Source organism: Charadrius vociferus, unplaced genomic scaffold (assembly GCF_000708025.1).
Source record: "Charadrius vociferus isolate BGI_N301 unplaced genomic scaffold, ASM70802v2 scaffold136, whole genome shotgun sequence".
In the NCBI taxonomy this organism is placed as follows: domain Eukaryota; kingdom Metazoa; phylum Chordata; class Aves; order Charadriiformes; family Charadriidae; genus Charadrius; species Charadrius vociferus.
The window spans coordinates 2,144,694-2,160,325 of record NW_009648960.1 but is presented as its reverse complement, the minus strand read 5'-3'; the positions used below and the strand labels follow the sequence as shown (position 1 = coordinate 2,160,325).

Below are 15,632 nucleotides of genomic sequence, written 5' to 3'. Positions count from 1 at the left end.
TCTCTGCACTATTGCAACAGACTGTTTTTCTTTGGTTTTGTTTTGTTTTTATTAAAATAGTTTCTTATTTGAAAAATGAGAAAGACTAAAGTTCCTGGTTTGCAATATAGTAATAAATAAAGAGGAGCCTCTAACATTCACTTGTCACCTCATTTTTGAATTTGAGGCTGTAGGTTTTTCTTTATCTGACTTTTTTGATAAAGGCATTTTCTTTTATATATCAGAAAACAGTAAGACAGATTCTTGTAGTTCATGGTGTGTGTATAGTTTTGGTGCCTAATGCATTTGTATGTGATGTTCAGTGAGCACAGATTGCAGAAGTCCCTTTATGTGTGCATTGAACAGTGTAAGTTACCCACATTGCTTACATGAGTCTTCCTGAATATGGGTTAGGATTAAGATAGAGAGCTATTAGACTAATCTCATATAAAAAAATAAATTAAGAAGCTGGTGACATTAAATAATGAAGTGCTGGCACTGCCTTCTCTATCCTATATGGAATTTCATCACTATAAAGTTAGACCAACAAATGGATTCTGAGGTAAATTAATGGTGGAGTTTTTGTTTGTTTGGGTGGGTGGGGGTTTTGGGGTTTTTTTTGGTGGGGGGTTGAGGGGGGAGAGCTGTTGGTGGTTTTTTATAAAAACTGTGTGGATGTAGTTGAGTTCTCTAGATTTATTTTGCTTGTCTCCTATACAGTTCATATTTCAGTTTTTCCCTTTCATCAGTAGTTCTAGAACACTTCATTTTTTTGGAAGGAAGACAAGAGTTTTGTTTTAGAAACAGTGAAAACCTAGGTCAGCCTTCATGCAGTTTAACATTGACTCTTAGCAGACAGAAGCCCCAAGAGAGTTACTTCTTATTCTTTAGTGAGACAAGTCTTCTCCTTGTCAACTTCTGCCTAATTCTGGTGAAGTCATGTGACAAAGTTCTCACCTAAGCAGATGTTAGAGGGTGGGCTTCCTTCATTTAATACGCACGAAGAGTTGGATCTTTAAGAGTGCCTGAGGGGTTGATTGAAAATCTGTTGGAGCTGGCACATCGTAACTTTTGAAAAGCCCGTTAAGGATCTAATTGATTATTTAGGCACCCAAAAGCTGTACGAACCTGAGACTCTGCGTTGTCAGGGAAGTTTGGAAATCTTGTCCTAAATGTACAAAGTTATAGACAATATGGTATCATAGATCCTTACGAGATGAACTCAGGGTAGACTTTGGTAAGGTATTTTAGACAGGAGTAGCGTTTTTTAAAAATGTGCTGTTATATACTGTTACAGACTTAAAATCCTATAAAAAGCAATTATTTATTACATTTGTCAGTGACTTTTCAGAAGAAATAGATTAGATCAGCCTCACAGTAAGATACGAGGATTCAACAGAAAATGTGCATTCCAGTATGGCATAGTAAGTTTATCTGGTCTTCTGGTGTAAAGATATTTCAAATTTTATTTTTCATTGTCACATTTCTCATTTTCTGTGTTATGTGTGACCAGTCAGTAGTTGCGCATATAATGCCACATTCTTTATCTATTAACGTAATCAAGTAGATGACCCGGCAATGTGCGCTCACAGCCCATAAAGCCAATCCCATCCTGGGCTGCATCAAATGAAGCGTGGCCAGAAGGTCAAGGAAGGTGATTCTGCCCCTCTACTCCGCTCTGGGGAGACCCCCCCTGGAGTACTGTGTCCAGCTCTGGAGCCCCAAACATAAGAAGGACATGGAACTCTCGGAGCAAGTCCAGAGCTGGTCCACAAAGATGACCAGGGGGCTGGAGCACCTCTCCTACGAGGACAGGCTGAGAGAGTTGGGGTTGTTCAGCCTGGAGAAGAGAAGGGTCCAGGGAGAGCTTATAGCGGCCTTCCAGTACCTGAAGGGGGCCTACAAGGAAAAATGGATAGGGCCTCTTTATCAGGGTGTGTAGTGATAGGATGAGGGGTAACATATTTAAACTGGAAGAGGGCAGGTTTAGATTAGATATTAGGAAGAAATTTTTCAGTGTGAGGGTGATGAGACGCTGGAACAGTTTGCCCAGTGAAGTTGTGGATACCCCATCCCTGGAGGTGTTCAAGGCCAGGTCGGACGGGGCTTTGAGTAACCTGGTCTAGTGGGAGGTGCCCCTGCCCATGGCAGGGGGTTTCGGAACTAGATGATCTGTAAGGTCCTTTCCAACCCAACCCATTCTAGGATCATATTATAGACGAGTGAAACAAATGATGAAAAGAAATAACAAAGAAATTGTTCAGGGTGCTTGAAATGCACTGCAAAGGAGGTCTGAATATTGAGTTTAGATGGCTCACCTCCTCCCCAATGTTTTATTTGAACATCAGAAGCCTAAAACTGAATAGGTCTAACATAAGCACTAATACACACACATACACACAAAATTAAATCACTTGGTAGTGATTGAAGTGTGTCTTTCAAAATCAACAGCAGCATGATCTTGGATGAATTACCAGACATCTGGATTTAGCCAGATGGGTTCAGGGTTAGCCAGAAAAGGCAGAAGTTTTACCTGTAAAATTTTTGTCTTAAAAAAAAAAAAAAAGTAAAAAGCAAAAATAATAAAAACATGGCAGCTTCCGCATTGACTGCGAAAACAGGACATTGGTTCAATGCTGATGTCAGCGATATGATAATTGAGGATAACTCACTGTCACCAGGGAGCAAGACTTTGCTTATTTGGCTGCAGAACTGCTGAGCAGAAAACACACTCGTACTAGTTCTGCAGTGTTTAATGTCGGCTTAAATGGTTTAGATCTATTTTATTATTACTGAGATTGTGCTTATCTGATTATCTAGTACCCATATGCCTTGAGGGAGTAGGAGATAATTGTTTAATAAAATAAGGCTATGGTTTTCAATAAGTGATTTCTGGTGCTTCTGTCTTTAACTGTCCAACAAAAAAATCCCTTAAGGAAGCTTGATTTGCAGAAAGTGCTGAGCAAGTTAAGAGTCAAAAAATAATATAAGCACCACCATGTACCTTTCTGAACCCGAGTGCACCTTGCCCCTGGATTGATCTCAATAATTTTGGGGCAGATGATTATTCTTTCAGTATAGTGCAAGGGATACCGAGGCATCTCTGAGGAAGACAAGATTGTGTTCTAGTTCCTGTCCTAAGGACTGAAATGGCATTTTCTTCAATAACTATGAAATACAAGAGCTGACCTTGGAGGGGGACTGCTTCAGTTCTTGTCACTCTGAGTTCTGGCACCATTGGTCTGCAGAATTTTTTTTCTTCAGCTGACTGAATTTATTTTCTGCACTTAGTCAGACTCGATGGAAAAGTTAGAAAGTTATAGCCATGAATGGATTGTTTAATACATGTATGTTGACTTTCCTTAGGCAGAGGGAAGAATTAAACCTTGATTTTGAAAGCTGATCAAGGAATCTAAGCTGTGCACTCTTGCATCATGTTAGGAGTGGGTATCAATGGAGTTTATGTGGGGTCCAAATCCCATAGGTATATGTTACAGATGTTCTGGGTTCCTTAGAGTAGCGTTAATGAATTTATTGTTTCTAACTGAGTTCAGGGGTGAGATAGATTACAAATTGCTAAATGTTGTCAGGATAAAAATACTTTGGACCATTCTCAGACATCAATCTTTTACTGATATTTACAAGCAAGACCAAGGTTCTGTATATGACCAAGATGATCCTAGAAAAGGGTGCTTATTAAGATCTAGATTTTGGATATAAATGCCTAAATTTTGTTCCTGTCTCATGATTTTCAGAGTAATTTTTATTCACCTGATTCTAAACTTGGGAAAATATGACCCATTTCAAATGCGAAATAATCTGAAGTTGAAGCATATAAAAATGAATCTCACTTCTGAAAATTTTGGATTGTAAGTAACATGCTTCTGTTCAAACTCAAGTAGCTGAAATAAATTATCAAAGTTGATTTGGAGCCCAATTTCAATGGAAAGTGAGCTTTTGCAACAGCTGTTGCCATGAGCTGTAAAATGCCTGGTGCTGCCAGCGATTAGGTGTTGACTAGTGGGATTTTAAAGAAACCTTGACAAGGTACAGAGTTCAACTGAGTCTACATAGTAAAAGGTAATGAAGAATATATTACAATCTGGTATGAAAATATATGTGCAAAACTTTTATTCTCAGCAGTTGTCCTCTTGGAACCGACTGCAAAGTATTCCTCGCCCTCCTGAAGATAGACCTGGCAACTGCAACCCTTTTTTTCTGGTGTTAGAGTGGACATGCTTTGCTGCCACAGCGTTCAGGCTTCTCTGGCCTCCCTCGCTACTGTGGCTTAGGCCAGAACAGCTACACATGAAAAAATGGTTGAATCAATTTATGGCGATACTTGTTGGTGTTTCTGTTGAGAAAGCTATGGAAGTACTAATTTCTGTTGCTATTTTTAGGCTAAGTTTGGCAAGTGATGTGTCTTCTGGTCCTGGTTTAGCTGAACATTTAAGAAAATACTTTAATTTGAACATGTGCTTAGTTCCAAATCACATCTGTAAAGGATTCTACAGCGTCACTGTATTGCTTTAGAGATCAGTCTGATTTTGGAGTTGTGAATACTGTTCTCATACAATGATGCTTACTTTGGGTGCGCACTGTGATTATATAGGTTTCATTATATTCATATGAAAATCATACTGTTAACAGGGAAAGTTAGAACAAAAAGACTGTAAACCATTGTTAAGTCAAGATCTTATGCCTTATTGTTTTATCTTTTCTTTTAAATAAATTAAGCTTCACACTGAAAAGCCTTTATCTGGAAGCAGGAAATAATGCAAATGATAATACTTCTTACACAACACTTCACTTATTCAAAGAAATGTAAGATGTTAAGAGGCTAACTCTTCAGTGTAATAATGAGCAGATTCATTATTCATGTTTCAAGCAAAAAAAAAAGGAAATAGATTATTGGAATATACTGTTAGTTTTTCACACCTTCTAATGAAAGCCAAAGTAGAATATTATTAATTTAGTAATCTGTGCTTTTCACTCATAAAAAAACATATAAAGCTATTGTGAATCATATTTGTTATTCTCAATGTTTATCAAAGCAGATCCTGGTTTTAAGTAGTATTTGAATCACTCAAAGAACATAATGTAATTGCTTATATTTCTTTTTTGTCCACTTTTGCTAGATGGGTCTAACCAAACACGGTACCTGTGAAAGTCTTTTGTTCTGTAAAACCCAACCAACCGCTACCTGTGTGGGCTCCGTGCAGAAACATGCTCAATAATCAATGGTAGAAAATAAGGGTTCTTATTTCTCAGGCTAGCATCAGGCAGTCAAGTCTATGTTCAACACCATAGCAACCAGTGTGTCCTTAAAACTTTGCCTTTGTGCTTTTTTGTCTGTATTTTTTTCTCAGCGATGTGTTTTAGTAAGCTGATCGGTATCTCACTAGTAGTGGAAGTTCCCACACACTCAATAAATGCACAGCTTCTACTAAAATACTTATCGTAGAGGTCTTCCAGAAATACAAATACGGTGTTATAATTGGCTACTTTCCAGTAATACATATTCTGTTATATAAATTACAAGGAATTGAGACAAATAAGCATTTTAATCCCAAAGGTAAGGCATGAAGTTTTGTGACCTCTTTCTTCTGCATTTATAGAACACTATTTCAAGGACTGTGATTATTTGGCTGTTATCTAATTTCATTGCAGAATAGAAATTCTGACTGGAGTGTTGCTTTTTGCTGCTTAATTATAAATTTATTAGGGGAGTTTTGACCAAATGTCTCTCACTATTAGACCTTGCTGAATCAGAAGTTCAAGCTATTAGACTTCATTTAATATAGTGCATTGCCCTCTTTTTCTGTTCCGCATGTGCTTTTTTGTATTTTTTTGTGTTCTCAGGTATGTTCAATTTTCCCTTTCTGGGTATTGTTTGCTAAAGAGGCTCTTTCAAGTTATAGAAATAGGACAAAGTAATTTTTAGAACAGCAAAATATGTAAGGAGGCAAGGTCCCCGGAGATGAAATAAATTTACAGCGCAGCAGAACAAAATAGCTTTCCTGTTCTGTTTGGGTGTTGCTGTTGACTGAGTACCTTGTTAGCAGCACACAAATGCATAAACGGTAGCAAGGCTGTGCACTGCTAGTGAAGGCGGCAGCACAGAATAAGAGAAGCCCATATTTGTCTTTTGAGTTGGAGGAAGAGTTTACAGACAAGCTTATGGGCACACTGTGGTGGACTTGCTTTTGCCCCCCATTCCCTCTGTAGGTAGATTTTAACACTTATGCAGCACTTGCAAGATTGAACCCCAGACTGGGCTGGGGAGCATTCAGTGTGCTCAAACCTCAAAAAATGAGATCCAAAGTTAAGGGCCAGTCATGCTCAGACATTGCCTTTCAGTTTCTCTTAGTGTTTTGCTAAAAGGGAGGGCTTGCAATAGATGTTAGAAAAATTCGGTGTAGACCTGCGGCTCACCTGAAGGTGTGGCTGCATCCTGTGTGAGCACAAAAGGCTGTTCTACGTGTGCAAAGTGTCCCTTACACAAGTAGGGCCAGAAGGGGATTGTGACTACAGTTCCCAGTTGCAGCAGGGTGCTGTCTGTTCACCTACTAATTTTTTGTTTTGCTGAGTCTTTATAAATTGGTGTTAAAGGAAAGCTGCCATGCTCAGATCAGCTCCTAAAAATCAGGGGAAAAGAACTTCGCTAAATTTCAGAGAAGAAATCTGCACTCTGAAAAATAAACTGCTGCAACCTTTCAAAACCTACCAAGCAAGACAAAAATGTAACTATTAAAGTTAACATGTCATTTTAATTAAAATAAGCGATTTGATCCATTTCAGAACCTCTGTGTTTTAAAAGTATGACTCCTAAGTTCTCATGTTTCTCAAGGAGGCCTAAGAAAAGGGTGTAACAGTATTTTATTGCAGACTTGTAAACTTGCTGAGTCAGAAGAGTAATGTTTGTCTATACAGCGAGAAAATATTAATAAAACATTATATCATTTTTGGCGTTCATTCTTCCTTGGCTAAGCCTTCCTAGTCGCTAAGCCTTTGCTTTGCTTTCGGCAGGAGGAGGAGGAAAAGGACAGAGGAAGGGAAAGAATTGCACCCTTGAACTTACCAGCTAAATCCATACTGCTTCACAGATCAGTTTCTTTTTACATGCTCAATTTACTGTGCACTAGACCAAAAGTGTGAGCTGTCAGGCTCCTGTGGTGATAAACCTGGATCTAATCCTGCTCCTACTGACATCAGTGCCAAACCTCGTGTTGCTTTCAGTAGGAGCAGGACTTATACACCACGCTTGTTGATTCAGCCAGTCTTACCTGGCTGAACTCAAAGCAGCCTCTCATGTGAGTGGTGACAGGAAGATTTAGTACTTAACCTTGCTTCTGCTCGCTGTGTATTTTAAAAGTGTAACAATTAAAATTATCTGAAACCAACACTATATAGTGATTTCACATGATTTAATAACTCAGGAATAACTCCGCAAACTGACGCTTCCTGGAGAAATCCTGACTTACAGCTTCTTTTAAACTGGGGGATTTCTCTTTGTTTTGCAGAATACTCAGATTGTGTTCCATAAGTGCTGAGTATGAAGATAAATTATACAGAGAATGATTTAATTTATATTTTCTTTCTAAATGTTTGTAAATAGTGGAGAAGAAATGTTTACATTTTCACAGAAATAGTAGTAGCATAAGCTTTAGCCATTTTCAAAGTGTCAAACACTAGTTTGAAAGAGGGCACAAATTAATGTTCACAATTTGGAGAGCCTCATTTCATTGAAGATAAGTAATAATTGAACAAAGTGGCTCATATTGACAGCATTATACTGGCATATTTATTTTCAGAGACAAATGTACTTCATAGAGGAAGTGTCCTCACATGTCAATGTCTTACAAAATGCGTTACACTTAGTGAAATAATGGGTCAAGAAAAAAAATCATTGTCATAAATGATGGTAGGTACTTTTTACTGAAATACTGGTAGTTTTACATTCTTGACATGAATAATTGTGTGTGTCACATGTGAAGCTACCTAGAAATAAAATTGTAGTCATAAAATGTAAAGACATGATAGCATGCATTTATAACAGCATAAACCAAACTGGCATTTTAATGTCTTAAGTCAGCCCATTTGCTATACTTGCCCATTGATCTTAGCTGGAAAAGTTCTATGCCTAATTTGAACATATTTGGGAGATAAAGCCATATAATGGGAAAGGGATAGGACTTGTTTTTGTTAAAAGTATTCTCCTTTGCACTGTTACAATTACGTCACTAAAACAGGATTGGAGGCTAGTTGTGGTGTGACCTTACAAAACTTCCTCAGAGATGTTGTGTCCATCTTTGTAGCAGGTGACTTTCTAGAGCAATTTACCTTGACATTTTACCTGCTAGTGATTGCAGGTCACAAAGACAACTGTTATTCAATAGACATGAGAAAGGGTTTAGTTTAGTGTTCTTTCTGTGGGATGATTTGAGAGAGCAGTTGTTGGGAAAGATAGCACAGTTTGAGAGTGTTTGTGCCTTTAATGTAGTCCTTTGGTGGCCATGTAAAAAGATGTTCGGTAGAGGCACTGACTCAAAAGTACATGTGTAAAATCTCATTAATTTCAGTTGGACCTATAGGTGCTTTTAATTACCATGCTTGATATGAGATTTAATATGACATAGCAATAAAATAAGTAACTATGACTACCTAACTAATCATTGAAATGGTATCACCCCCCACCCCCAATTTTTCCAACTGGAGCTGAACACAGAAAACACATGCTTTAAAAAAAAAAAATCAAGAAAGGAAGCAGAGCTTGTTTTCATAGGATTGCTAGTAAGCATGTGTTGTGTGTTGGGTGTTTCTTTTAAAACGTTCTTAAATAGCAAAAGAATTGGCACCGTGTAATCTCACCTGTTGCTCTCGTTTGCTGTATGTCTTTGGAAATGAGTACTAAGCTGGTGTGGAGTACTGCGGATTGTCTGATGCTTTGTGCCCTGCATAGCCTTTAGCAATAAATATGTACCAGGGAATTTTAAAAAGGTCCTGTCAGGGCGTGCTGGCTTGTTTTTCTTACTGAGTTTTAACTCTGATTGTACAGATGGGTAAGTATATAGGATAAGAGAATTCTGTATTTTCTTTTCAATTATTGTACAGTTGATGAAATAATTAACTAGTGCATTATTTGGCTGCTATTGTGTGTAAGTGTAGAGACAGCAGCCTGTTAATATTCAGAGAGGTCTTATGTAAGTGGAAATGTTTCATATCTTCTGTTTTCAATGCAGTTGTACTAAGCCCTTTTGAATTTGAACGAACCGTTCTAGAATGTGATTCTCAAAAGAGAAGTTTCTAAAAATTGAGCAAATAAAGTTTTCCCATCACTGTTGAGCTGGTGATATCAATAATGGTATGATTAATTTAAATGCCAACATTCATGGTATAGGTGTGCTTCTTGTAACTATAACAGTCTGTCCATGTTTGTTTGAACGCGTTAAGAAAAATCGAAACCTGGTGAGGTAGAATAAAGGCTGACTTATTGATGGACATCATTACCTTACCTGCATTTAAGGGAAGGGAAATTGACTTTGTGGAGAAAAAGAGAACACTGAGGATAATTAGTCATGAGTCAAGAAAATGTGTTAACTGATGTTTTACGTTGAAAAAGTAGTAATAACACAGGTAAAGGACAAAGGTTGAAACTGGTGTCTGAGATGAGGTTCAGAATGCAATCTGCAAAGTACTGAACTACTGAGCAGTATTTCTGTAATGGCATCATTTATTCAGGACCTCTTTCTCTGTCTCTGGATGTAAGCAACAAGACTACTGCAAATGCCTAACCTGCTATTCATAGATGATTCCCTCTCTGTCCTGAACTAAAATGTTCAGAGATGGTAAAGATTATATCCATGAGGCTATGTGTTCATAATGAGAAAAAAACATTAGTGAATGAATGTTGCTACAGATTTATTCTAATGTACACAAACTTGAACAACTGGATAGAAATATGAGCTCCCATGAAAAACAGGGTGATGCTCTACCCTTCCTATCCATTTCTTTTTGTGGAAAAAGAACATCTAAATAAAATGTTCCCCTTTCCAGCCGAAAGATAGCTTGTATACAAGACAGTCTTGCAAAAATTATATCTCAGCTGGAAGGAAAGATGAGTTTACTTTATGTAGCAGTTGGAGGTTCTTAGAAATATCAGTCAGTCAGTTACCAGAGTGGTAAATTAAATCTCGAGAGCCAGAGCTCACTCATCAGTACGCAATGATATGGAAGTGGCAAGGGGAGAGACAGACAACTGCATCAGGTCTGGGTGTTTATGTTCTTGATGGAAAAGTACAAATCATTTCCTTCCCTTCTGCTGCTGTCATGGTCCATCACTTTAGTCCATTTTCACCTTGCTAAGGGATTCTGAATGGGCCTTCCTGCTTTGGCACCTAATTAATCTCTCACAAGCCTGTTCTTGCAGCCTGTCTGCCTGGGATGGTCTATATCTTATGTCAGTGACTCATAAACAAAATAGTCTTTTTTCCTTTACTTTCCTTCCTTTTTCTGTGTTCTTTCACCCCAAGCCCCCTCAAGCAGGTTGAAGATGTTGTTCTCCCCCTGCCTTTGAAAAGGACATACATCCATCCTGTGATTTAGGAAAATATCCCCTTTTCTTCTAGTGGAACACTGTCACACTCTGGTATGTCAAGTGGTCTATGTTTTCAAAACTAAGAAGTGTCCACAAAAATACAGAGCAAAATTTTGCTTGTCAGAAACTGTTCACCAACTCAAAGTCCTTACAGTGTAACACACAAGCAGGAAATCGTTGGTCACTTTTTAAAAATGGCATACCTACACACAAATAAAAGTACATGATCTGAGATGAAAAAGGCCTGTTCTGTGGTGTAAAACATTATCATGAGACTATGAAACAAAAAATTATTTTAGTGAAGTTACTTTATTGTCATATATCAAGTGATCATGAATATCAGATATCTTGTGCTCCGAGCTCTAACAGCCACAATACTTTATGACTAGTTTAAAATGAGTCCTTGTGATAAAATAACACATGTAGTCTATATAACAGATAGTACTGAATAGTATAATGTATTATCTATAATAGAAAAAACATAGATTCTGTAAAATGATACCAGTGGAATGTAATAATCCTTTGAAATATATTTCCTGGATAATATTTCTACTCAGAAACAACTTATCTCCCTTCTACTATCCCTCCTGTAGGGACAGGCTTGGTGTTCAGCTCAGCGCAGCATATGCATTTCAATCCGGGAAATGGAAAAGCATTAAAATACATCTGAGAAGTCACTTTGTTAGATCAGTGATCAGGGGTAGTGTCCATCAAAACCCTTTGGCTCTACTGGCCTCTATCTGATCTGCAGATACTGATCTGCGCTGTTGATACAAAACCTGCAAGAGCTCCGAGAGTCTTCTGGTGACATACAGGCAGGAAGAAAAGAAAGAAAAAAAAAATCACATCTTTAATTCCCTCTGCTGACAGCTTCCTTAATAAATATTGTAAGAAATTTCTCAGTTAAGAGCCACCCGGTAATCTAATTTGCAAGCCCCAATGATATATTCAGCAGCCAGCTCAGGGGAGGTGTGTTTCTACTGTCAGAATCACATGAGCAGGGAATAAAATTCTGAGCTGTCACTGAAAGCTGCAATAATTTATGATGAGTTGTTGGCTTTTATTTTTTCACACTATTTTTGACTCAGCTGAACAAAGAGTCTAGTGCTGCTACTGACTTCACATTGATTAGGTTTTTGGATAGTATGCTCGCCTGCCTGAATGTTCTCACAGGATATAAAAATACAAACACTGCAAATTCATGAAGTTTCACATACATCTAAAGAAATCACAGACTGAAACTGATATCAGCATGGGTGACTTTTGCATATAGCCTTAATGAGTGGTGAATGCTCGTTCATTTCAATTGTCTCCCCCTCTTGACATGCTTCTGTAGGAGTTAAACTTCGCCATTCTGTTCAGTTTGAATAATGCCAGATTTGTTTGTTACCTTCTGTGTGGTAGTGGGCTCTTCCTTCTCTTCTCCTAGACTCCAGTTTAAGGAACGTTCTTCTCTGGTGTGCATGCAGAAAACAAAACAAAAGCTAAAAAGCTTTTATAAGATCATAGCTACATAGCCAACTTCAGGCTGTTCTGTTAGAGTACTGATTCTCTACAGCAGTGTCATAGTGGTTGTGTCTCTGTTCCTTACAATGGGAAAAGCTTCCATCTTGTGTTCCATCTGTATCAGATTCATACCCTGAACTGAGAAGGATCAATAGCATTGTCTCAGAAATTAACTCATTAAAAGATAAGAAAACAAAACTCTAGGGTATTAGTTCATAGCTGATCAGTTGGGAGAAGAGGGGGATAGCTGGAAGTCTACAGCATTGAAAGAACTTCCAGAACCATGCCATAGAGTAATTCCATCTGACCTGTGGTCAGTTCATGGTAAAGACTTCAATGCTTGGGGTTCACGTCTGTTTCCTCACATCTACTTTAAGAATTTACAGCTTATAATGGCTGGGGGCTCACCCATAGTAAGAGACCTCTTCTTCAGGGAAAAGGCCCCTTGGGTGTCCACAGTGACAAGACTTTACCCTCAGTGAAGAACTCCCAGACATCAGTTAGTTTCTATAAGTCATTCTGCAGACCTTGAGAAGAATGTCAGGCTGCCAGCACTCTCTGGCTTTCTTGAAGGTCCATGTTGGCATGGTGCTATAGATTTCTTAGACCCTTTGTAAGAAAGGAGGAGTAAGGTGTCTTTAAAAAGGAAACGGTGCTGTCCCTATCCTACCTTTTCATCCATGTTCCTTTTAAATTCTACCTCAACAAGGTTTTTGAGGATGCACCCAGGAAACACAAAGTGGTGCTTTCATTGTTGCTCCTTACAATTCAGTCTTTTAAAACCCACTTCTCCATTTCTTTGTACCTTCCCACTATAGTCTTCATTACTGGGAAGCAAACACTAACCGGTTTGGGTTTTTTTTGTTTTCTCTGTAGTATAGTGCTTGGGTCATGAATAGTTGTCAATATCCATTTTTTCTAAAGACTAGCAGGGAAAGATACATGAAATGTGTTACTAATTTACCTAAACTTGTCTTTTGTTCTTATTTTCCTGAATGGGAAGTGTTGTATTTCTGTTATTTTCTTTTGCAGTGCAGATGCAGATATACGACGTGCGGCCACAAAGATTCAGTCAATAGCATTGAGTTTCTTCTGTTCTCCAACACTGTTCTCACTAGCTCCGCCGACAAGACTTTATCTCTCTGGGATGCCAGAATGGTAAGCAGTCTTTTTCTTGGTCTTTCTTAAATTCAAGCAAAGTGTTGGCATGTATGGTATGAGAAAAATGAAAGCCTTGCAAAATCGAAATGGAAAGTAAGGGTGATGTGGCAATAGAATATTCACCAGCACAGCTATTATCTTCTGGCCAAAATTATCACCATACAACATTTCCTTGGTATCTGAAATGACTGAGTCCTCAGAGAGCAACAAATGGACATGCACCGAAATCACTTACTGAGCAGGTAGACCTAATTAGGTGGTGGTGGTTTTAGCAACTGATGGTCTGAATCTGGAAGACTGCATTGCTGCACACTGTGCTCTGTCAGTTCAATAGATAAAGCAGCTGAAGGTCAGTTTTCTCAGCCTTCTTTTGTAAGTACTGGCATGTGCTTTAAATTACATACAAAGGAAATGAGGGAAAATGCCATAGGAGAAACACAAGCTGCATAGAAGTCTAATAAATTTATTCTTCCTCTAGAAGAGTTCATATCCCCTCCGGCCCCAGAACTCACTGCTGATTTCTCATGGAATGTGCATTATTTTCTCCATAATATATATATCACTGTAGGTAGTGTCAGAAACTCTGCATCTCTTCCTTTATTCTTCTCTGCCTTCATTCTTTGGTATGGGTATAAATGGATTTAGTACACTGGAGAGTGTATTTGTCCCTGCTGCTTTGCAGACCAAATATGTAAATCCTGTTCAAGTAGAATACAAGAACAATGCGAAAGGAATTTCTTTTTCTTTCATCGGAAAATTCAATAATTATTGCTACTGTTGTAGTATTTCTCATAAAGCAGCTCTTGAAATTCTCAAGTTGCTATTTCAGTTGGTATTAGGGCCACTTTGTATTTCTCAAACAGTGTAAAGATACAAGATTCCAGCCCAGATAGAGAAGATGATTGTAATCATGGAAGGGATTTGAGAGGAAGGAGGCAAAGAGCTGTTGCTATGTATTAATAGGTATTGTCATCAGAGCTATACAAACATAGGATAAGAAAAACTGACATGAAAATGACAGTGGAATATTTGAGATGCTCATTAGGCAATTTCTATTTATAGATCATAGAAACAGACTGAATAGAAGGTCATTTAATAATAATCCTGGGCATAAAGCAAAACAAGTTAAAATGAAGCCAGTCAAGACTCATTATTCTTAAATGTGTTGGTTTGTAAGAATATTTGATATCCAAATATGAATAATTCAAAAGGGAAAAAAATATTGAAATACAAACAAAAGTGGAAAACTCAGTGGAAGAATAGATTTCTGCTTGGTTTTGTTTTCAATAAATCCTGCAAGGAACTTTATCTTGCAAATGTTTCTGTGATCTCCTGTTCATAGCAAATTAACGGAATTATAAACGAGTTTTTCTTTGATAAACTTATGGAAAAAGCCTGCTCAATTTTTGTTCACCAGCACTGTTCTTCAGCTTTGGGTAATTTTGCTAAGATAGGAAAGACCTTTTGTGAAAAGAAAACATTTTATATGGTATTTTGTTGTGTATTTATTCTGTTGAATTTTTTCCCTATTCAGTGGGAAATCTTGTAGATTTCAGATATGTGCCTACATTGAAGCATCACTGTAAGTGGTGAAATAACTGTGGAGATGCTGTCTTCCTCTAAATACTGAATGATATTAAATGTTCCCTCCAGAAAGAAGATGAATGATTTTCTCCCATTAATTTGGAACAGAATATTTTCTCACCTCTGTGAGATCAATTAGCATTAAGGAGTACATTTAAGATAATTTTAATGAAACATGAAAATTATACTCCAGTTTGTTTTCTCATAAATTAGATTAGTATTATTAATCACATCTTGCTCTTCAATCATTAACTTTAGTCAGCTCTCTATTATTAAAGATAATGGATGCAGAAAACTGTAAGTCAAAGCGGTGCAAGTTGAATGGACAATGAGCTCTGGATTTGGGGCAGAATGGAACATAAATCCTTGTAATTACTAAGCTGAAACTGTAATGCAGCCTTCAGACTTTTGAAACACATGACATTAATTTTTTCTTTTTTTTTTTCTCCTTCTTTTCTGGATAGCATAGGGTTAGATCTAGTGGTTCAGAAAAATCTACAGCACATCACTCACTGTAATTTTAAAATTAAGGTATATATTGCTTTTAGGAAAATGAGACCACAGAAGGATGAATAGTATTTAGGTGATTATGGCTCTTTCCAAACATTCTGGGAGAAAATATGCAGTTGGTGCTGGATTTGGATGGGAACCATCCTCATGCCATGCTAGACTCCCAGAAGATAAGATGTATGAGACTGAGGCTGCAATTCATTGGTAGGAATTTCTTGCCAGGAAAGCTGATGGCTCTCGTGCCAAGATAAGCTGCAGAATTTATTTCTCTTTATGCCAGTTTCATAGAAAGACA

The 15,632-nt window shown here is 37.7% G+C and overlaps 1 protein-coding gene across 1 annotated transcript in view; it reads left to right on the top strand.

The window, feature by feature from the left end:
- SPAG16 (sperm associated antigen 16) overlaps positions 1–15,632 on the top strand; it is a 326,638-nt gene that overhangs the window by 253,275 nt on the left and 57,731 nt on the right. Inside the window, 1 exon segment of the mRNA XM_009887597.1 lies at positions 13,115–13,240. Within this exon segment, the coding sequence (XP_009885899.1) occupies positions 13,115–13,240 (126 nt within the window).